This window comes from Maniola hyperantus, chromosome 19 (genome assembly GCF_902806685.2).
Source record: "Maniola hyperantus chromosome 19, iAphHyp1.2, whole genome shotgun sequence".
Lineage (NCBI taxonomy): Eukaryota > Metazoa > Arthropoda > Insecta > Lepidoptera > Nymphalidae > Maniola > Maniola hyperantus.
Genome location: NC_048554.1, coordinates 12,635,227 through 12,659,119, shown reverse-complemented (window position 1 = coordinate 12,659,119; position 23,893 = coordinate 12,635,227). Strand labels below are relative to the sequence as shown.

The window sequence follows — 23,893 nt, the reverse complement described above, 5'->3', positions numbered from 1 at the left end:
AGAGGGCGGACATCAAGCGCTTGACGGACGAGAGGAACGCTGCCATGGCCGAGTATACGCTCATCATGAGCGAGAGGTGAGCGACTTTCATCATCCTCATCATTTCACCAAGCAACAAATGGCGAGCATGGTGAGGCAGTGGGAGGGGGGCGGGGTGCGGGAGAGGGCGGACATCAAGCGCTTGACGGACGAGAGGAACGCTGCCATGGCCGAGTATACGCTCATCATGAGCGAGAGGTGAGCGACTTTCATCATCCTCATCATTTCACCAAGCAACAAATGGCGAGCATGGTGAGGCAGTGGGAGGGGGGCGGGGTGCGGGAGAGGGCGGACATCAAGCGCTTGACGGACGAGAGGAACGCTGCCATGGCCGAGTATACGCTCATCATGAGCGAGAGGTGAGCGACTTTCATCATCATCATTATTTCACCAAGCAACAAATGGCGAGCATGGTGAGGCAGTGGGAGGGGGGCGGGGTGCGGGAGAGGGCGGACATCAAGCGCTTGACGGACGAGAGGAACGCTGCCATGGCCGAGTATACGCTCATCATGAGCGAGAGGTGAGCGACTTTCATCATCATCATTATTTCACCAAGCAACAAATGGCGAGCATGGTGAGGCAGTGGGAGGGGGGCGGGGTGCGGGAGAGGGCGGATTGACGGACTAGAGGCACAGTTAGATGGCTGAGTCTTTTGTGTCTATGTAGATTATATTATAATTATTTATATTAGTGCTAATCCTATTGACCTAATAAACCTTAAATTTAATAAACCTACTCACGATAACAATTTTTTTTTTTTTTTTTTAAATAGAAAGATTAGCCATTTTTTTTAATGACTAATATTCTCCTTTCCTCTCCAACTAAGCGTCAGGCTTGTGCTAGGAGTAGGTACGACAATAGTGCAACGGGCGGGGTTTGAACCGTCGACCTTTCGGTTTTCAGTCCACTCCTATACCGGTTGAGCTATTGAGGCTCATGAGGCTATATGTTACATACTTACGTGATTCTTCGCGTTATATACCTACTGTAGATTATTTCTTTAAGTAATTAGTTAATAGGTACCTTCGTTACAGCTAGGCACCGAGGACAAACCTCTGTGGTTTTTTCGGTGTTTTTAGTTTAAGCTTTTATTTGTATGTATTTTGATTTGATAATAAATTTTTTAAAAAAAGGGGAATGTTGTATCGAAGCAGGCGTTATTTTGCGGAAGTACAATATACAATGAATCAAAAGCTTAATTTTGCTGTAATCCGCTGAAACAGGTCGAATCTGTATGATGCAACATGCAGCATGCGACATGCACCGCCCGCCCTCCCACTGCTAACCATGCAGGAAAAAGCGCCTACAGCAGGATTATAGCAAAACTAGCTTATGCCCGCGACTTCGTCCGCGTGAAATACAAAAATTTCAAACCCCTATTTCACCCCTTTAGGGGTTGAATTTTCAAAAATCCTTCCTTAGCGGATGCTTACGCCATAATAGCTATCTGCATACCAAATTTCAACCCGATCCGTCATGTAGTTTGAGCTGTGCGTGGATAGATCAGTCAGTCAGTCAGTCAATCAGTCAGTCACCTTTACCTTTTATATATTTAGACTAGCTTATGCTCGCGACTTCGTCCGCGTGGACTATAAAATTTCAAACCCCTATTTAACCCCCTTAGGAGTTGAATTTTCAAAAATTCTTTCTTAGCGGATGCCTACATCATAATACCTAGCTGCATGCCAAATTTCAGCCCGATCCGTCCTGTAGTTTGAGCTGTGCGTTGATAGATCTGTCAGTCAGTCAGTCAATCAGTCAGTCACCTTTACCTTTTATATATTTAGATTAAGCTTTTGGTTCATTGGACTAGAGGAACACTGCAATTAAAAAAAATTATATCAATGCTTCTACAACAAGCATGGCCTGCCTATTTTGTCTTTGAAACTTGTCTTTGGTTTATTAACCGACTTCAAAAAAAGGAGGAGGTTCTCAATTCGTCGGAATCTTTTTTTTTTTTTTTTTTTATGTATGTTCCCCGATTACTCAAAAACGCCTGGACCGATTTTGAAAATTCTTTTTTTGTTTGAAAGGGTATACTTCAAAGTTGGTCCCATTTCAATTTGGTGAAGATCTGATGAACATCTTCGAAGATAGATACTGGAACTCCTCAACGGATAAGAGTAAATTGCTCGCGATCAGTGTAATAGCTTAGTAAACAGTAGATTTTTAACCAGTCATAGCATAATTCCATGGGGCCACTAAAAATTGTGAAATAAAATTTTTTTACAAAAAAAATAAAAACCGACTTCGTTACATAAATAAACACTAAAAATTGAATTATAGCACCAAAAGCACCAAAAAGTATTATTATGGAACTATATTAACTCTTGTATACATAATATATTCGGTAATAAATTAAATTATTTTTCAATTTTTAGTGTTTATGTAACGAAGTCGGTTTTTATTTTTTTTGTTTGTAAACACTAGAGGTGGTTAGTGAAGTGTCAAAGGGCGTATTACAGGGACACGGTGCACAAGGAGATGGAGAAGCTGTCGGACGACCTGCAGGCCGCGCTCAAGCGCGTCGCCGCGCTCGAGTCCGCGCTGCAGGCCTCCAGGGAGGAGCAGAGGGCCACCGCCTTACAGGTAAACTTGATATATTTTTCCAAAAAATTCTGTCAGTGTTTTCTGCCTGGTTTTTTTTTAAAGAATATTAGCCATGTTAAATGACTAATATTCCCCTTTCCTCTCCAACTAAGCGTCAAGCTTGTGCTAGGAGTAGGTACGACAATAGTGCAACGGGCGGGGTTTGAACCGTCGACCTTTCGGATTTCAGTCCACTCCTTTACCCGTTGAGCTATTGAGGATTTAAGAGAAGATATTCAGATACAAGTTAGCCCTTGACTGCAATCTCACCTGATGGTAAGTGACGATGCAGTCTAAGGTGGGAGCGGGCTAACCTGGAAGGAGTATGGCAGTTTTTATTAAACCCATACACCTTTGGTTTTTACACGGCATCGTACCGGAACGCTAAATCGCTTGGCGGCACGGCTTTGCCGGTAGGGTGGTAACTAGCCACGGCCGAGGCCTCCCACCTGACCAGACCAGAAATTTAGGAATTATAAAATTCCAAATCCCTGCCAGGAATCGAACCCGGGACCTCTCACTAATAAGACCACAGCGCTTACCATTGCGCCAGGGAGGTCGTCGATGGATTAGTCTTCGACTCTGAGGCTGAGATCTATAGAGCAAAGTTTGACTTCGTTCAGACTTAAATTTCTCGTCTGTCTCGTTTTAACAGTCTTAGGTCAGAGCAAAGTCAAAGTTCTCAGCCTAAAATTGGTTATAATATTCTCAGGCAGAAAGCTTGCGTCGGGAGATAGAGTCCGCTCTGGTGGACAGAGATCGCGCCATCAAAGAGTGCACTGACTTGAAGACGCCGCAAAACACCGCCACGCTCGTCAAGTCTCGGTAAGTTAAAGTTACCGTTATAGTCAAAATTGCCTATCAAAAGACAAGCATAGGTGCAAGCACAGTATTCTTACCTTCATTTATTTTTATTTATTTTATTTATTAGGAACACACAATACATTAATTTAACACAAACTACGACACTTATAGACAAACACAGGCTGATAAATGTATCTATAAAATGTGTACACAGCATTTGCAAAATATCTAGACAAATAAAAATAACTTAACTAACTACTTAACTAAACAATTAATAATTAAGTTACTTAGGAGATGAACCCACCGTAAAATGATAAGAGCTTTTTTTGAATGCAATAGCTGAGTCATGAAATATGTCGATTAATAACTAGCTGATGCCCACGACTTCGTTTGCGTTTATTTAGGGTTTTAAAAATCCCGTGGGAACTCTTTGATTTTCCGGGATAAAAAGTAGTATGTCACTTTCTACTATACCCATGCAAAAAGTCAACGTCAATCCGTTGCTCCGTTGCGACGTGATTGAAGGACAAACCAACACACTTTCGCATTTATAATAGGGGTAGTGATTTTTAAGGTTTAAATTTTGATAAAAAGTTAAAATTCAATTTAAATTGTGAAGTGGCTATTTAGTAGTTATTTGATGGTAAATCTAACGTTAAATGGCGACCGATTTTTTGATTTGAGTCTAAACTACATCGTGACTTGTAGTAATTTCTGAATGCGTAAACGTAAGATCAGGCAACTGCAGGAAACCTTCACATGACCAGTGCCTGGCTACATTTTTGCTAGTCAGTCTGAAGAGAAACTGAGTCTATTAGTAAAATAAATTTTTCTTTTGTTTACAGTCAAGATAATTCTGCATATCACCACTTGGGGCTCTCGAGTGGCGTTGGTACTGATGGATTCCTGAACGGACAGCATTCCAATGACCCTTCCATGGATAAGTTGCAAGGTATTTAGGGTAACAGTTGAAAATACAGTACCCGGCAAGAAATATTGTACATCGAATTTTTGAAAGAGATAGCGGTTTCGTAGAGCGTTGTCTCTGTCGTTGAGACCGACAAAACGTCACATAGGTATGAGTGACACAGACAACGCTCTACAAAACCGAAATCTCATTCTAAAGGTCGACGTACAATATTTCTTGCCGGCTAGTGTAAAACATTTATGGATGTCACACTAAAAAATCACAAAAAGTTTTTAATACTTTTATGCATCTTATGTCTGGGTTATTAAGGTTCGAATTAGAGTGTGACTTGATCTTAGACCTTAAAATCGTTTGTCCAGGTTTAGTGGGCATGGTAGTGGACGCCGTGGACAAGGAGCGCGTGGACAATCTGGAGCAAGCCAACCAGGAGATCGAGCGGCTGAGGAAGCAAGCCGACCGCTTGCAGGCTGAGCTCAATGACGCGCAGAGGGAGGCCGAGGTAAGTGACTTTGTGCAGCAGTGGGCATGCTGGACAAACAACGCGGGGACAATCTGGAGCAAGGCAATCTGCGCTATATCATTATAAGATCTTCCTCCAGGCTGGTGTTGTCTTCTGATCCCGTAGTATTGTGGCACAATATTATGTTGACACGATACGAACCTAAGACGGAAAGCAACTCACAACGATCTCACTAGATGGCATCACAGGTATGTTCAATGAAAATAGAAAATACAGCCTGAATCACGCTAACGAAGTTCTAATCTCAGAAAACCATATATTTATACAAAACCAGCTGGGCGCTGAGCAAGATCTTCCAATTATTATGATTGAGCTCATCAAGCCCACAACACTGCTCCCGTATTATCTTGAAACTTGTACATAATAGTGCTCTGTTGAAACAACTCTGTTAGCGAGATTTAGGATCCTGTGGCGACATCTAGTCTGTTCGTAAACTATTTCGTCGCAATTTGGGACAGCTGTCTACTTTTTATTATGCAGTAGAGCATCATCATGCAGTGTTTTTCATTCATTTCCATCTACACCTGTCAAAATTTTCAGATATTGATGTATTCTTTATTATTGTAATTTGTAATTACTTCACAGGTCTCTAAAAGAAGACGAGATTGGGCTTTCTCGGAGCGGGACAAACTATTGCAAGAGCGAGAGAGCGTTAAAGCGCTTTGTAACAGATTGAGAAAGGTACATTTTATATTTGCCTGTAAACTGCACCCCGAATTTTTTTGAAGCCCTGAGTGTAACTGGGTCTTAAACTGAACTATGTGTTTCAACAAAATTGTACGAAGATGTAACATGATAGTTTTCGTCCATATTGAACGATAGATTTAGGTATGAAAAGTAAAAAAAAAATTAACTTGAGCATCTAAGTGATTTTGGTATATTTTTTGCATTAGATTAAATTATACAAATTCGTTACATTTTCACGGCTAATAATTAGCTTAATCGATTTTGATGAAATTTGGTATAGGGATATTTGGCATTTCAGAGACGGGCATAGGTTAATTTTTGACCCAAATTAAAGAGTTCCTGTAGAATATTTATTAACCTACTAGCTGATGCTCGCGACTTCGTACGCGTGGATTTAGGTGTTCAAAAATCCCTTGGAAACTCTGATTTCCTGGGATAAAAATAGCCTATGTCACTCTCCAGGTCTTTGACTATACACATGCAAAAAATCACGTCAATCCGTTGCTCCGTTGCGACTTGCGACGTGATTGAAGGACACACCAACAAACCAAGAAACAAACACACTTTCCCATTAATAAGAGTACTGATATACCCGCAGACGATGGGGTGGGTATCATCAAAATTCATCTAGTTTGATATTTAAAAAAACTTCATACAGGAACGAGATCAAATGGTGGGCGAGTTGGCGGAAGCTCGTCGCCACAACAAGAAGGAGTCCAAGGACGGCAAATCCCGCTCCAAGCACGAGGACGTGTGTCGCCTGCCCTCCCCCGCGCCCGCCGCGCACCCCGCGCACCCCGCGCACCCCGCGCACCCGCACCTCGCGCCGCACGGCTCGCACCGACACTCTACTGATGTGCAGGTGACAAAATAACACCTTTATTTCTTCAATTTAAAGTAATAAGAGGGGCGCTGCATAGCCCGGATGTTTTAGGGCAAGTCAGGTTTCTAGTCCCGGATGGATACGTGGGTCGGAGACGCAGGCCGCCGCTGCTGTGGGTACCGGTGCGGTGGGGCGCACCAGCCTGCTCAGCAAGGCGCCGCTGACGCGCGCGCTTCGCACCCTTAACGTCATAGCGGGGAAAACTGACCTGTTTTGTTGTGCTCTGAGTGAATTCACAAGAGTTGCATTGGGGACTATCTGCTACGATAGTGGGGGTTTAATATAAGTTTTTTTATTTTATTTTTAGTTTAATATATTAATTAGATTTAGATAATATTTAAGGCTTAATCTAGTGCATTAGGACCATTTCCTGTAATGCTAGATTTAAAGAGTTGAATAAATAAATAAATAAAAATAAAAAATAAAAAATTTAACACTTTTTCAAAAATCCTTTCAAAGTTCATATTTGACGTTCTTGAAAACCCTTCAAATTGTATATGCGAGGTTCTTTGTGATCGTAGAGATTATAAAGAACCTCAATATCGATTTTGAAAGAGTTTGGTTCGACAACAACTTTTAGTTTTGAAAATCACAAGAAACCCCAATTTACAAAATCTTTCAAAATTGATAATTTTGAAAGAATTTAAACCAATATAGTAAATAGTCAAATAATAAATGACGACCTAAGCACGTCCTTAACGACTCCGACGATCAAATCATGACCGACATTGGCCCCGATTCTTTAGTCTCTCTCTAAACTAAATTTAGAGTATCTGCATCCTTTTCTTTTTACAAATGCTAAAAAAGGAATGGAACATGACTTTCACATTTAAAGACTAAATTTTAGTGCACAATACAAATTTAAACAGTAGGTTCGCGACTGTGCGCTAAAATCACGGGTTTTACCATCTAAAAATTAAATTTAAAACTGTCAAACTGTGCCTGTCCTTTTCATATTACATTAGTAAGAAGAGCATGCGAATACTCTAAAATTAGGTTGTGCTCAGAGTTAGTCCCATACCCTATCTTGTAGCGTAACTCATAATCAACTTGTGTACAGCGTCTTTGCCGGCGAAGACGAGGTCCCCAATTTCTAACGTCACCTGTAGGGCGATTGTCTAAAACCTGCATCAATCATTATTACAATCTCAATTGTTCTGATTGGCTGAATTTGTGCTATTCTTGTTGCAACAATGCATTGTGGCCAATAGTGAGCGAGCATTAACCAATCAGAGATGATTGCGATCGTGACATTGTAGCTGTCAAACAACCGCGGTAGGGCCACTGGACCACGGCCTCGGGCGTACGGTCTACGGACTAACCAAGTCCTACCAACTCATCCATCCCAATTCCCAATGTCATCTTAAACCGTGGCCCGAGCCTCGCAGGAGGCGCCCTTAGGAGCCCTTAGGTCCTTAGGTAGGAGTCCGTATTCATGGCCTTGCTCACGTGTAGCGCCATAGAGCAGATTGCACGCTGCACGCACGGCAATGTGGCGGCCGCCCTCTGGGGGCCTTGCGCGTTGAGTGTGTGAGAGGAGGAAGGTACTTATAGAAACGCTAAAATGGGGTATTTTACATTGCAGGACTTCGAATGGGAGATAATCGACGTGGAACTGAGCAGCATGAGCGCAGACGGCTCGCTCGGGCTGGAGCTGTGCGGGGGCCGGGACGAGCCGTGCTACCCCAACGACTGCAGCGTGTACGTCACCGCCGTCAAGAAGGGCTCCATTGCTGACGGGCGCGTCAAGTGAGTCATCCATACTATTGACTTCCTTCTATATTTAGCTCAGGTGGCGATCGTGCGTGCTCTATTCTTACTATTTTTTAATTATCACTTTACTATTATCACTTTTACTACTTATTTATTTAATTATCACATTACTATTACTCTTTAATTTATCATTTTTCAATCCCACCGCTGCTACCATGTATTAAAACGAGGCTGGACCACCCACAACTGGATTTATTTTAAAAGTACCTACATGTATAGTTATTGGCACCGATTCTAAGCACAACCTAATTTTAGAGTATTCGCACCCTCTTCTTACTATTGTAATATGAAAAGGACAGAAGCAGTTTGACATTTCTAAATTTAATTTTTAGATGGTAAAACTCGTGATTTTAGCACGCACTCGCGAACCTACTGTTTACATTTGTATTGTGCACTAAAATTTAGAGTCTTTAAATGTGAAAGTCATGTTCCGTTCCTTTTTTAGCATTAGTAAAAAGAAAAGGATGCAGATACTCTAAATTTAGTTTAGAGAGAGACTAGAGAATCGGGGCCATTAGTTATTACACTACAACCTGGAAGGTGCTATTAAGTATTCTGTGCCCAGGGTGCTGGATCGCATAGCGGAAGTGTGTGGAGTGTCGCAATGGGCGCGCGGCTCAGCGTGCGCCGCGGCTCTTCGCGCGGCTCTAGCTCGCGGCCCTGTGCCGCTGCGGCTGCAGCGAGCGCGTGCGGCGCGGACGTTGCTGCGCCTCGCGGGCGGGCAGGGCGGCCAGTGCGGCCTCACGCTGCAGCACGGTGAGCGCATATACATCACGCATAGACAATAGATAGACAAGGCATAGATGAAAATAGACATTACAGAGATAACAAATAGACATTATATAGGCACTAGACAGGTTGTCTCAAACAAGATTTTTTTATGTGAGTTTATGGAAGTCATTCTATGACCATATTCATCGACCTTTACTTAACAATTTACTAACGTACTTAAAATTCTGTTGGCAGGTATTTTCATCGGCAAAATAGCGTGCGGCAGTGCGGCCGCCAAAGAGAGCAACCTCTACGTCGGCGACCGGGTTGTTAGTGTAAGTTTTTTCATTTTTAACCGACTTCAAAAAAAGGAGGAGGTTCTCAATTCGTCGGAATCTTTTTTTTTTTTTTTTTTTTTTAATGTATGTTCCCCGATTACTCGAAGACGCCTGGACCGATTTTGAAAATTCTTTATTTGTTTGAAAGGGTATACTTCAAAGTTGGTCCCATTTAAATTTGGTGAAGATCTGATGAACATCTTCGAAGATAGATACTGGAACTCCTCAACGGATAAGAGTAAATTGCTCGCGATCAGTGTAATAGCTTAGTAAACAGTAGATTTTTAACCAGGCATAGCATAATTCCATGGGGCCACTAAAAATTGTGAAATAAAAACTTTTTACAAAAGAAAATAAAAACCGACTTCGATACACAAACACTAAAAATTGAAAAATAATTTAATTTATTACCGAATATATTATGTATACAAGAGTTAATATAGTTCCATAATAATATTTTTTGGGGTTTGTGCCAATGAGGTGCCATTGTGGAGTCTCATAAAAATATGAAGTCTAGACGATTCGCGCAGCTAAAGCTAATTGGCACCGGCACCAAAACGTATTATTATGGAACTATATTAACTCTTGTATACATAATATATTCGGTAATAAATTAAATTATTTTTCAATTTTTAGTGTTTGTGTATCGAAGTTGGTTTTTATTTTTTTTGTAAAAATTTTTACTTTTATTTTTATAAAGAATACTTCGTCCGCTTTTAAAAATCCCTTGGGAGCTCTTTATGTACATGCAAACTGTGGAACCAACTCCCTTCTACAGAGTTCCCACTAGACCAACAAATTCTTGAAAGGCCGGCAACGCATTGGCAGTTCTTCTGGTGCTGCATATATTCTTGGGCGACGGTAATCGCTTAACATCAAGTGACCCGCCTGTTCGTTTGGTCGCTATTAATATTCTAGATGATGCCCGCGACTACGTCTGCGTGGATTGAGGTTTTTAAAAATCCCGTGGGAACTCTTTGATTTCCCGGGATAAAGCCTATGTCCTTCCCCGGGATGTAAGCTAACTCTGTACCAAATTTCATCAAAATCGGTTAAACTGTTGGGCCGTGAAAAGCTAGCAGACAAACAAACAGACAGACAGACACACAGACACACTTTTGCATTTATAATAGTATGGATTTTGAAAAAAACTTGGTTTTCAAATATTTCCCCTTTAGTCAAAGAGCTTATATGGAGACAATAGAGCCTGAGAGGTCAATCCATTTACCGATCAATGCTTGCTGTTGTACACAGATCAACAATCGTTCGCTAGAGGGCGTGAAGAGCGCTTCGGAAGCGACGGCGCTTCTCAACGACTGCCAGTACGACTGCGTGCTTCTCACCGTGCTTCGCCCGCTGTATCCCTGCTGCGACCCTCGGAACAGGTAATTGCGTAATGCGTTGTGCTGGTGTGGCACTAATAAAAAGCCATAGACCAAAATAAGAAGACGAACGTACATAATAGGGTATTATACCCTTTTTTGAAAAACGTCTTAATTTGATCCATAAACTACCAAAAAATTTATTCGATCGATGTGTGCAATAAAAATGTATTTAAATTTTGCATTTCAAATTTCGCCGCGAAAGCGCTACCCGCCATCTTTTTAGGGTCATGAGCTGTGATGACGTCATACGGATTGGTAAGCGACGGTGTTTTCTTAGTGAAACACATTACAATTTCAATCCGTGTGACGTCACAGTCGGAATTAACATGGCGGCTACTGTATCATGCGTTTTGGATATTTGTATAACAGATGAAAAAAGTGAAATCTTTAAAATGAATGATAAAATTCGTTATATAATTTTATAAAACGGAAATTAACATTTTTCGATTGCTCATTGTCAATACTATCTTTTTTATAAGTTTTTAGATTGTTTCTCGCTTGGTGTAAAATATTGTAATATGCTTGTGCACTCATTTCCTTCATATTTAGACGGATTCGTATAAATATGAACCAAATAAGCGCACAAGCTTACAGTACGCGGCCAAAGGTAATGCACATCGGCCTTTAGAATGACATTTCGGCTTTGTATAGCGTTGTCTCTGTCACTCATACCTATATGACGTTTTGTCGGTCTCAACGATAGGGACAAAGCTCTACAAATCTGCTATCTCCTTTTAAAGGTCGATGTACATTACTTTCGGTCGCGTACTATACGTACATTTTGTATGACGGCAACTACGGATTGTATTTTTACGCAAACAAATACGAATGAGTGCACAAACACCCTAAGACACAAAGATTCCATAAGAAATTCCTGTTACCCATCGATATAAATGACAAGATATGGTCAAGCGAACAAAATTTTTCAAGGTTTTGGGACCAAGTAAATCAGCGCCACCTCTTAGATACTAATGAACGACCCGTTTGAAATCCAGACGTCACTGAGGTTGCATTGGTGCTAAAGCACCAGTGTGTATGACTTTTTTTAATTGTTCAAAATGGCCATTATAGACCTCGAGAGCTGCTTTAGCAGCTCGAGCAGCGAGCAAAATACTAGTATATATATATATAAAGTCAATGCTGTTACCCGATTCCTTTACAAGAGTAAATATTTTCATTTTCACCATCCTCAAGACACAGGATGTTTGTGTTTTAGATGAATCTCGCACGCGACTCAACACCTGTTTTCTTTTAGCTATTTGTACTCGTAGTCATTGTTCTGAGATTTTTTTATTGTGCATTTTTAAATTGTCGAGGTTTTATTATGTAAGTTTTGACAAGAGTTCATATTTACTGACTTACTTAAAAGACTAAAAGTTTGTATTTGAATTATTCTTCATTATTGTATGTTTTTTTTAAATTCTGTATATGTAAAATTCAAAGTCCTGACTGACTGACTGACTTACAACTAAACATGCAGGAAAAACCAGCCTGCTTGGTGCCTGGTGGCTGGTTTAATAAGAACTGCCATCCCTTCCAGGTTAGCTCGCTTCCATCTTAGACAGCAACATCACTTACCACCAGGTGAGATTGCAGTCAAGGGCTAACTTTTATCCGAATTTAAAAAATGAATAAAGTGAATATGTGTGGTGTAGGTCGTCGTTCGAGCCCGCGTACCCGCCGCACGGCAGCTGCACGCCGGGCGCGGACGAGCCGTGGCGCGCGTTCCTGCCGCCCGCGCCGCCGCACGAGCCCAAGGTACCCTAGCCTTCTTCTTCTTCCTTACCTTATCCCACGCTACGTGGGGTCGGCACAACATGTCTTCTTCTTCCACTCACTTCTGTCATTCGTCAACGTATATCCACCCCTTTTTCACGCAATCTATCCACCTTTTCTTTGGTCGTCCTCTCCTCTTTTTTCCTTCCACATGCATACTTAAACATACTCGCCTTTCATCCGTCCCTTTGGAGTTTCACTATATGTCTTCGAAGATGTTCATCAGATCTTCACCATATTTATACGGGACCACATGGGACATTTTTTTTTTGTTTGATAGGGTTTGAATACTGTTTTAAACAAAAAAGAATTTTCCAAATCGATCTAGGCGTCTTCGAGCAATCAAGGAACATAATATAAAAAAACCGGCCAAGTGCGAGTCAGGCTCGCGTAACGAGGGTTCCGTAATACAGTCGTACTTTTTCAACATTTTGCACATAATTAGAAAACTATAATGCATAAAAATATATAAAAATCTGTTTTAGAATCCACAGGTAAAGCCCTTTCATATGATACCCAACTTGATATACTATCTTACTTTGATAATTGAAAATACTAATTATTAGTTCATGATCACAATTTAATTTTTTTTGTGTCATGTAACCACAAATTCACGGTTTTCAGATTTTTCCCCAAATGTCAGCCATAAGATCTACCTACCTGCCAAATTTCATGATTGTAGGTCAACGGGAAGTACCCTGTAGGTTTCTTGACAGACAGACAGACAAACAAGTGATCCTATAAGGGTTCCGTTGTTCCTTTTGAGGTATGGAACCCTAAAAACAATGATTCCGATGAGTTGAGAACCTCCTCCTTTTTTGAAGTGGGTTAAAAAGACAACATGGACAGAATGTTGTGTCCGCAGGTGCACATCGAGCACGGCGCGCCGGACTTCGACCGGCGCTACGTGTACCACGTGGCCGCCGGCAGCCACGGCAAGATACACCAGGAGAGAGGTACGTGAGGGATATACATACTACACAGTGGCGTGCAGCTCATAGAGGCATAAACGCACTGCTTACCCTCATTGTAATTAATCAATGCTTATTTTTCATTTTACCTGCCGTAAAATAAGTTCATACCTAAATGCATACCCTGGCTTGAACTCCTGTGCACGCCACTGGTACTACATACGCGTACCTATAGTCCGCGTGAATCGTCTCCTTGGCGGTTGGCAAAGTTACACATCGTTTGCACATCACATAAAGGCATGATTCCGAACCGCGCTGCAGTGCTGTCACCAGCTGTCACACTGCTGTCGCGGCACTACTGGTCCCCATACAATCTCTATAAGCTTATATGACACTAGCTTATGCTGGCGACTTCGTCCGCGTGGACTACACAAATTTCAAACGGCGCGGACTGAAATCCGAAAGGTCGGCAGTTCAAACCCCACCCGTTGCACTATTGTCGACTGTCGTACCTTCTCCTAGCACAAGCTTTACGCTTAGTTGGAGGGGAAACGGGAATATTATTCATGACTAGCTTATGCTCGCGACTTCGTCCGCGTGGACTACACAAATTTCAAACCCCTATTTCACCCCCTTAGGGGTTGAATTTCCAAAAATCCTTTCTTAGCGGATGCCTACGTCATAATAGCTATGTGCTTGCCAAATTTCAGCTCGATCTATCTAGTAGTTTGAGCTATGCATTGATAGATCAGTCAGTCAGTCAGTCACCTTTTCCTTTTATATATTTAGATTACATTTCGAGCTAGGCAGCAATGTTCCGCTACATTGCTGCCGCGACATTGCTGCCTAGCTCGGAATGTAATGTCATATAAGCTTATAGAGATTGTATGGGGACCAGTAGTGCCGCGACAGCAGTGTGACAGCTGGTGACAGCACTGTTGCGGCAGCGCTGCTGCGTGCAGCGTGGTTCGGAATCATACCTCAAGGCTCTTCGGCGTGTTGCCCGTCGCGTGGTGCGTCGGGTCGCGCTGTTAAGGCGATGCGTTTTAAAATCCGTACATTTGAATTCAAATCTATCAAAATCCGGTGCGGAATTAATTCTGCAGTGCGCACGCTGCCATGTTGTTCTATAGTTCACAGATTTTGCGAAAAAAAAAACATACTGAAAACAGCCAAGCGAATTGCGTGAGAAACGTGTTTGAGATTTTCTGTTATTTGTTGACCTTTTCAGTCAGTTAAGAAACAAGTATGAAGTGTGTAGCACATACGACATAGTACATAACAATTGCATTTGGGCACAACTCTCGCGTGTTATCGCTATCGGCAATCGAGGAGCGTGCTGATAAGATTGTAGTAATTCATCGATGTATCGGACGAGGCTTGTGGCACACCGGGCTCTTGTGTTTCATTATTTTAAACTAGCTGATGCCCGGACTTCGCCCGCGTGGATTTACGTTTCTAAAAATCCCGTGGGACTTTGATTTTCCGGGATAAAAGTAGCCTATGTCTATCTCTGTACCAAATTTCGTTAAAATCGGTTAAACGGATGAGCCGTGAAAAGCTAGCAGACGCTTCCGCATTTATAATATTAGTATGGATATAAGGAAGGATTTAAAGAAATTTCACTGAACGAATATACCTACCTATCTACGTCAAATGTATCTACCACTGATTTGGAATGCCTTTTCTACAGAGAAGAGATTTATTTCTTTGCATAAATGTCGCTCGGTTTAATTCGAGCAAAGCAAAAGCACACGAGTAGGTATATAGACCAGAGGGGAAGCTTCATACTAGCGGCTGGCTGTAGGTTCACTCACTCAAGCGCAGTTCAGGCACACCACGACGTGTCACGGACGCTCCGTCTGCCGTCGTTTGCCATCGAACTGGGTGCAAACGGAGCGTCCGTGACACGTCGTGGTGTGCGTGAGCTAGTGTGAAGCTTCCCCTCTGGTCTATAATATCTACTCGTGTGGCAAAAGTGCGCTCTATAGATCTCAGCCTTAAAGTGTAGTGTGCTCAGAAGCTCAGTGTACCCCCATGTTCAGCAGTGGGTAGTTAGTTGTGCCCCTGTCCGCAGGCACCTGGGACATGATCGGCGGCATGATCCGCGGCAAGATCGAGCAGGTGACCGGCGGGAAGAACAAGGACAAGCAGAACAAGGTAGGCAGTACAGTGGGAACAACTAGAACAGTATTGCGCTCATTTTGAACTTAATTGGGTATTTTCTTACTTTTGAATTTGATAAATATTGGCACCGATTCTAAGCACAACCTAATTTTAGAGTATTCGCACCCTCTTCTTACTATTGTAATATGAAAAGGACAAAGCAGTTTGACATTTCTAAATTTAATTTTTAGATCGTAAAACCCGTGATTTTAGCACGCACTCGCGAACCTACTGTTTAAATTTGTATTGTGCACTAAAATTTAGAGTCTTTAAATGTGAAAGTCATGTTCCGTTCCTTTTTTAGCATTGTTAAAAAGAAAAGGATGCAGATACTCTAAATTTAGTTTAGAGAGAGACTAGAGAATCGAGGCCAGTGTTACGCTTATTTTGAACTAGCTTATGCTCGCGATTTCGTCCGCGTGGGCTACACAAATTTCAAACCCCTATTTCACCCCCTTAGGGGTTGAATTTTCTAAAATCCTTTCTTTCCTTTCAAATTTCAGCCCGATCCGTCCAGTAGTTTGAGCTGTGCGTTGATATATCAGTCAGTCAGTCCACTTTAAATTATGGATGTTATAAATAATCAATTCTTAAATATTTTACTTTTGATATTTTTCTTGTAATTTTCGAATCAAATTATTAGAATTAGAAAGTAAAATAACTCTAAAAACCATGTAATTTGTTAAGTATATACGTCTTAAACGTCAGAATCCATAATCTGGTATAATATGAGATAAAGATAAAATGGAAAAGTAAAAAGAAATGTATTTGTGTACATCTGTACAAACACTGTTTGTTTGCTACAGGTGCCAGAATCGGATGCTATCGCGGAGCTAGACTCCGTTATCGACAGTTATCACGGAAAAACAAGTGAGTGGCCTCATACAAGTAAACATATACTCTTAAATGCATCATATGTACAGTCTACCATAAAATAGGGTATTTGACAGCATGTAAAATATAGGATCTATTGATGGTACCCGTATTGAATATGAATTTAAGAAATGAACTATTTAATCAGTTAAGAAAAATACGAGATATTTTAAGAGAAAATCGACAAAGAAAATGATAAGCGTCTAGTAAGAGTTTAGTACACAAATACAAGCAGGTGACGTCACGATGACATAAGAGGCGCCTTATTGTCAGGAAAGCGGTTATTCACAACATTTTAGATAAAGTAAAAATAAAAGTTAGGAACGTCAAAAAGAACTGGCAAACTTTGTTTGATAGCGTCACGCGTCACTTAATTTTTTACATGTTTTGTTTTTCAGTAAAAGAGACCAGCAGCGTGCTAAAACGATCGCGGAGAAAAAACAAAGAGGCGCAAAATGACGCAAAAAATGGCGGGACGTGGCCCAAAGCGCGCGCCAATTTTATACTTGAGGATAATGCCACCGGCACCATAGTCCAACCCCGCTCTAGAAAAGAGAGGCCACCGCTGTCTATCCTGCTCAGTCCGCCAACCAAACTACCGCCAGAACCACAGAGGTCAAACACAAACCGAAATTCAAACCCCATACCTCTAGGGCACGTCCCTTTAACCCAAGTGACAGCACCCGCGCGGCACTCAGTGTACAAATCCATAGAATCTAGTCCAGCAGTCGAGCATTTCCCCAAACCGGCACCTTTAGCCATCCACAACCCTTTCGCTCCCCCCACCATGAACTTCGACAAAAATCGCACGCTGGAAAAAGACAAAATATCCATAAGCGATTACGAACAGGACGTCACCCCGAACAGACTGAGTTTAGTATTAAATCCATCGGACGATTCATTATTCTATCAACCGGCGATCAGAAGTCGGACGAAAAGCCCTCATTCCCTAGATTTTATGGTCAACAAAGGACCTAATTCGCTCGACTTTGTTACCAGAAAATCTCCAAGTTCATTGGACCATTCGATAAAAAATCACACGGGAAAGGATATTCTGGACCAGTATTATTCGTCAAAAAAGTCTTCGTCGCCGAAAACAGTGAATAAATATCCCTCGGACAGTGATAGCTTCGGCCCGGACAGTTTGAACAGCAACGCCAATTTTCCTATGACGGGGACGCTGCCTACGCAATCGCGGTTACAATCCCAGTACTATAGAGGCCCTTTTACGAATTCAAACCCTCATAATTCAAGTCGATACACACATTTATCGAGCCCCACCAATATACCGCAGAGCCAGTCAGGGGAAAGTATTGGCACGACATACGATATGCACTCCTTTACGTCCCACACGCATAATATGTCCGATCTCAACCCCGTGCCGAGAGTAAATCGAGAATACCAACAAACTTACGAAGGTGGTACGTTTCCGAGAAAGAAAGAGAACCAGCGATTTCGAATACCGTCCAACCCCAGTGTAACCTCTAAAAATTCCGCTGGAAAACTTAGTACAGGATCTATTGAGAGAAGTTCAGAGAGGAATTCTCCAATGCCGACATTTCACGTCGAAGTTTTAAGCCCTGGAAGAGGAGCCAAGCAGTTAACTCATAAAGGGACGAGGAATTCTATGCCGGAGTATTGTGGTTTAGGTTGGAACAAGCCTTTGCCTGGTGAACTTCGAAGAGTGCATATAGATAAAAGTCAGCAACCGCTTGGGATTCAAATATATTGCCCCCCGAGTAGTGGCGGAGTATTTGTTTCAACTGTAAACGATAACTCCTTAGCGAGCCAAGTGGGTTTACAAATCGGTGATCAGTTATTAGAAGTTTGCGGTATTAACATGCGATCGGCGACTTATACATTAGCCGCAAGCGTGTTAAGGCAGATTGGAAATTCGATAACGATGTTAGTGCAATATAGTCCTGAGAAGTACAAGGATGAAATGGAGGTGCCGGGTAGTTCGTCTTCCGGGGAGAGTTCTCATGATGAAGAAGTTTCGTTATCAGGGTCGCCTACACCGAGGAATTCTCCCGGTCCCCAACAGTCTTTGAGAATGGACGTGCCTTCCACGGATGTGGCAACTTTAAGACAGTCTCAGGGGAATAAAGATCTTCCGAGGTTTTTGTTGATCGAGATGCGTAACTGTTCGGATTTAGGTATAAGTCTGGTGGGCGGTAATGCCGTGGGTATATTTGTGCATAGCGTGCAGATCGACTCGCCGGCGTACATCGCTGGGCTGAGGACGGGAGATCAGATCTTGGAGTACAATAATGTGGACTTGAGGCGGGCGACCGCGGAGCAGGCAGCTTTGGAGTTGGCGAAACCGGCGGATAAGGTAGGTTAAATATTCGAAGTTTTTTTAAAACTATAATATAGTTTTTTGACATTTTTGCTGCACTGCAATTGTAACACAACGTAGCTAGAAAGTTTTCATTGAATTAAAGAATTGGATCAACTCTCAGCACATAATTTTGTTGTGAATTGTAAAAAATAAGACATTTTTAATTTCAATTTAAAAATTAACTGAACCGAACAGTTAAATACTTATAAAGAAAGATCCAATTTGTTTTGCAAATAATTTACACAATAAAACGGAATAAAACACTATCCCACATACAAAGTAAATTTCGGAATAAACACTATCTTACATACAAAGAATGTAGCCCTTTCCTAAATCAATAAACCCTTTTTTAAAAATTGACCGAAATGTCCAATTTGACAGTCACGCCCGAACATTAAAATGTACTTATGAAGCTTATGTATTGAATATCTCATCTAGTCTATAAATTTAAAAAATCTTAACAATTCTGGTCATATTAGTTCAAAAGAACCTTCCATGTCCAGGTGAGCGTGCTAGTCCGGCACGATCTGCAACAGTACCACGAGATTAAAGACAAACCGGGCGACGCCTTCTACATCCGCGCGGGCTTCGACCGCTGCACAAAGATCACCTCTATAGGCATGGACACCATAGACGAGTACTCTCTATGGTTCCGCAAGGACGAGGTGCTGTTCGTGGACAATACTCTCTTCAACGGCGCCCCGGGATTGTGGCGCGCGTGGCAGCTGGACTTCAAAGGCGTTAAGCGACAGTGGGGGACCATACCCAGCAAATTCAAGTAAGGCTTAACTTATTCAGCTGCGATTTCATTAGAATTGATTCGATCCTCCAAAATCCTTTCAAAACAGTAATTTGAACAGCTAGATCTCTCTTTAAGGTAGTGCCAACTGTTTTTGTCTATTTTCGCATCTATAACGTCAGACAGTTTCCAGATATCATCGCTCTAAGTTTTTGGGGGAAAGTGTCTCTGAACTCCTGCGTTCAATATTTCCGAATACGTTTCAGCTTCTGTGTTGATTAATCAGCTGATCCCTTTCGTAAATGAAATCTTCTTCTAAATATATAAAAGGAAAAGGTGACTGACTGACTGACTGACTGACTGACTGATCTATCAACGCACAGCTCAAACTACTGGACGGATCGGGCTGAAATTTGGCATGCAGATAGCTATTATGACGTAGGCGTCCGCTAAGAAAGGATTTTGGAAAATTCAACCCCTAAGGGGGTGAAATAGGGGTTTGAAATTTGTGTAGTCCACGCGGACGAAGTCGCGAGCATAAGCTAGTGAATTTATAAATTTGTGATGTTATGTCCGATTTGAATCCGAGGCACATCCGAGGTATTGTCACGGATGACGGAGAGAACTCTGATGACAGAAGTGCAGTGCGAAATCGCCGTAAGAAATATTTTTGGTAAAATACCAGCTAGCTGACGTTAGGCTTAAATAGAGTGGAATTAAAAGAAAGAAAGAAAGACAGAAAAGACGTTTATTTTGCAAACTGTGCCACACATCACATCTTATAACTAAGATCAGGTTATTCCGGCGCCTCCTCCACCTGAGCATAAGCCCAACGCGCTACAAGCAAAGGAAGCGCCGGAACAAACTGTCATGTGTGGCACAACCCGAAAAAGGGCCCCAGCTCAGCATTATGCTGTATGCCTTGTAGCACAAGAACATACAGCGCTAATTTTCAGCTGGAACCATAAACTAACAATAACTACTAACAATAATTCTACAATATACTTATCATTATATTTTACATATTACATATTTTAACAACCGCACCGCGCGCCACCGTAAGGAATTTCACCCTTACCATCTGGGTGTCTGGTGCACTTCGACCGTCCGCTGCGCCAGATCCTTCTTTCCACGCACATGCAAACTGTGGAACCAACTTCTATCGGCGGTGTTCCCACTAGATTATAACATGGGGTTATTCAAGGGGCGAACCAACAAATTCCTAAAAGGCCGGCAACGCATCGGCGGCTCCTCTGGTGCTGCAAATGTTCATGGGCGGCGGTAATCACTTAACATCAGGTGACCCGCCTGCTCGTTTGCTCGCTATATCTATTTAAAAAAAATCATACTATGTTAATTTAAAACTATATTTACCATATTTTGTCATTGTTATCCCAGTTATTTAGCACCATAAATTGCTGAAATCCAGTAAATGTTAATTGATCATCAGCGTAAATTTTTTCTTGATCAATATTTTGTCCTCCAGGGTGGAGGAAATTCTCCGGCGATCGATAGGGACGTTGGACAACGAGGCGCAGAGGCGGGCTTCGAGCACGGCCAGACGCTCGTTTTTCCGACGGAAAAAGCATAGAGACAGCAAGGAACTGGCTTCCTTCTCCAACACTGAGCTGGGATGCTGGAGTGATTCTGGCACTCTGGCGGATGATGCGCCGCCGCTGTCTTACCAGAGGGTCGAGAGGTTGCATTGTGAGTTCACATTCATTTTGTTATTTTATTGTTGTCTATTTACTTATATTTTTGCTAGATTTGTAAGTTTCAGTTTTGAAAAATTCCGTGGGAACTCTTGATTTTTCGGGATTTCGGGAAAAAGTAGCTTTTTTCCTTCTCTGGCCTGCAAGCAATTTATTTGCTAAATTTCGTCAGAAACGATAAAACAGTTGGGCGGTGAACATCTAGCAGGCACACAGACTTCGTATTCAGGGTTCATCTTCATGAGTTTCTTGATTGATTTGGATGGATGAGTGACACTGGCTATAATATTTTTTGAAACATCAATATGGTGGCTGTATGGCACCATTTTCAAATGTGTTTTTTTTTTAGTTCGTTTTTTGGCAGGGCAGTCGTGTTTTAATTATTTTATTAACTAGCTGATGCCCGCGACTTCGTACGCGTGGATTATGGTTTTTAAAAATCCCGTGGGAACCCTTTGATTTTCCGGGTTAAAAAGTAGACTATGTCACTCTCCAGGTCTTAAACAACACCCATGCAAAAAATCACGTCGATCCGTTGCTTCGTTGCGTCGTGATTGAAGGATAAACCAACAAACCAACAGACCAACAGACCAACAGACCAATAAACCAACAAACCAACAAACAAACACACTTTTGCATTTATAAGAAGGGTACTGATTACGAACTGTCCGTTTTACTGCCATCTCAATTACTACGGCAATGTAGATGACCGATTTTTTTTTTGATAAGGCATCGAATGTGACCTCTCTACAGTGCAGTAGGTATGCAGTACAGAGAGGTGACACGCGATGTTTGCCCGTACGAAGGTAATTCTGTTGCGGCAGACGGCAGCCGGCGGCCCGTGGCCGTGCTGGGCCCGCTGCGCGACTGCGTGGCGGGGAAGCTCGTCACGGACTGGCCGCACGTGTTCGCGCGCGCCCGGCCCGACCCCCGCGCGCTGAGGGACTTGGCCGAGAAGGTACTGTACTGCTTAGCCAGCTAAACCAGAACCCTAATCCCGGGGCCCATCAGAGGAAACTGAGGTTCGATGAATACTGGCCCGTCACACGGGCTTCCAGGAACCCTTCGACCAATGGAAGGATGTAATGACTCTGGGTAACTTTCACTAATTCTGGCATTGGAATGTGTGCCAACAGATATTATACTGTGGCGGTTGCCACAGTAGAAACTAGATGGGGCTATTTAATCGATAACATTTCATGACGTAGCCCCGAACAAATGTACCGCCGACAGTACTCGCACTAACGGAGTGTTCTGCAATCTGGACTATATTTTTTTTTTTTTTTTTTTTTAATATTAGCCATGTTAAATGACTAATATTCCCCTTTCCTCTCCAACTAAGCGTCAGGCTTGTGCTAGGAGTAGGTACGACAATAGTGCAACGGGCGGGGTTTGAACCGTCGATCTTTCGGTTTTCAGTCCACTCCTTTACCCGTTGAGCTATTGAGGCTCTAAACTATATATAGAAGTTTCAAGACACAACCGTCGGCCCAGCTGGCGCTACCGAGCAGTGAGCACAATCAACCGCTCCCTTTGGCACGGTCGAGCCTGCGCACCGCTCCCATACAATACTGACGATCTGAATTTTATATTAAACCTAAACTCCCAGTGCAGTTGTTGCCCTTTTACTAAAAATGCTTAGTATATTCGGATTTTTATTGTTTTGGGATAAACTAAAATATCACTATATTTTACTGAATTCAATTCTTTTCTATAGGGCATCCACTGCATAGTGGATGTGAGCGTTCCGACCATCGAGAAGCTCCACAAGCATCAGATATACCCCATAGTCCTCTTTATCAAGTTCAAGTCCTTCAAGCAGATCAAAGAGGTGAAGGACACGAGGTACCCCGCTGACAAGGTTTCAGCCAAAGCTGCCAAGGAAATGTACGAGCACGGGCTGAAAGTCGAGAACGAATATAGGAACTATATTTCTGGTAAGTTTATAGTCTCATTGCTTTGGATGTTTTTAGTATAGAATTATTTTGTATTTAGTATAGAATTATTTTGTGTTTAGTATTGAATTATTTTGTGTTTAGTATAGAATTATTTTGTGTTTAGTATAGAATTGTGGTTAAACGTATTTGTTGTCCATTGTACCGAATTCTGCAAAAAGGTATATCTCGTTAGCATAGCATAGCAGCATTCGTCTTCTAGACAGTTATTTTGTGATTCTAAATCTAAAAACTACCTCGACTAAAACGTTTTGGAATTAAAATGTTATCCCTGACTTGTCTTGTAAATAAAAGACGTTTATTTCCCAAACTGTACCATTGACTATTAAAGATTGTTTAAACAAAACCATTGCCTTAGATTAAAAAAATTTGCAATGTCATATTTACCTTTCTGCTTTAACTTTTTATTAGGACAACTGGGATCATTAGGGAAGGTTTAGTTCATTTTTCAAACTTCAAATTTAATTTAATTTAATTTAATTTAAAACAACTTTATTGTTACTAAAATTACAGAGAGTAAATTTAGTGTGACCTTTATACCGAAAAGTGTATAAAAGGTATTGAGGAACGAAAATATATCCGTTTTCCTTTTATTCTATTTCAGCTGAAATCCCAGCGGGCGTCAACATTGCGTACATGTGCACGCAAATCAAAGAGGCAGTGGAAGAGGAGCAGAATAAAACGTTATGGGTGCCCTCCGCGCAGGCCTGACCCCTGCCCCCCACACCCCCCTCGCCCGCCACACCCCCCACGCCGCCCTCGC

The 23,893-nt window shown here is 42.0% G+C and overlaps 2 protein-coding genes across 3 annotated transcripts in view; one reads left to right on the top strand and one right to left on the bottom strand.

Moving 5' to 3' along the window:
- Positions 1-23,893, bottom strand: part of LOC117991065 (potassium voltage-gated channel protein Shaw-like) — a 408,219-nt gene that overhangs the window by 152,699 nt on the left and 231,627 nt on the right. The window lies entirely within an intron of this gene.
- Positions 1-23,893, top strand: part of Dlg5 (Discs large 5) — a 48,571-nt gene that overhangs the window by 14,570 nt on the left and 10,108 nt on the right. The window contains exons 9-28 of the mRNA XM_069505086.1: positions 2,505-2,628; positions 3,341-3,453; positions 4,278-4,384; positions 4,720-4,859; positions 5,466-5,561; positions 6,226-6,429; positions 8,036-8,199; positions 8,789-8,979; positions 9,190-9,269; positions 10,527-10,657; positions 12,313-12,415; positions 13,299-13,389; positions 15,422-15,504; positions 16,317-16,380; positions 16,782-18,718; positions 19,228-19,502; positions 20,950-21,170; positions 22,000-22,133; positions 22,893-23,112; positions 23,735-23,820. Of these exons, the coding sequence (XP_069361187.1) occupies positions 2,505-2,628; positions 3,341-3,453; positions 4,278-4,384; positions 4,720-4,859; positions 5,466-5,561; positions 6,226-6,429; positions 8,036-8,199; positions 8,789-8,979; positions 9,190-9,269; positions 10,527-10,657; positions 12,313-12,415; positions 13,299-13,389; positions 15,422-15,504; positions 16,317-16,380; positions 16,782-18,718; positions 19,228-19,502; positions 20,950-21,170; positions 22,000-22,133; positions 22,893-23,112; positions 23,735-23,820 (4,564 nt within the window). The remainder of the gene's footprint in view (positions 1-2,504; positions 2,629-3,340; positions 3,454-4,277; positions 4,385-4,719; positions 4,860-5,465; positions 5,562-6,225; positions 6,430-8,035; positions 8,200-8,788; positions 8,980-9,189; positions 9,270-10,526; positions 10,658-12,312; positions 12,416-13,298; positions 13,390-15,421; positions 15,505-16,316; positions 16,381-16,781; positions 18,719-19,227; positions 19,503-20,949; positions 21,171-21,999; positions 22,134-22,892; positions 23,113-23,734; positions 23,821-23,893) is intronic.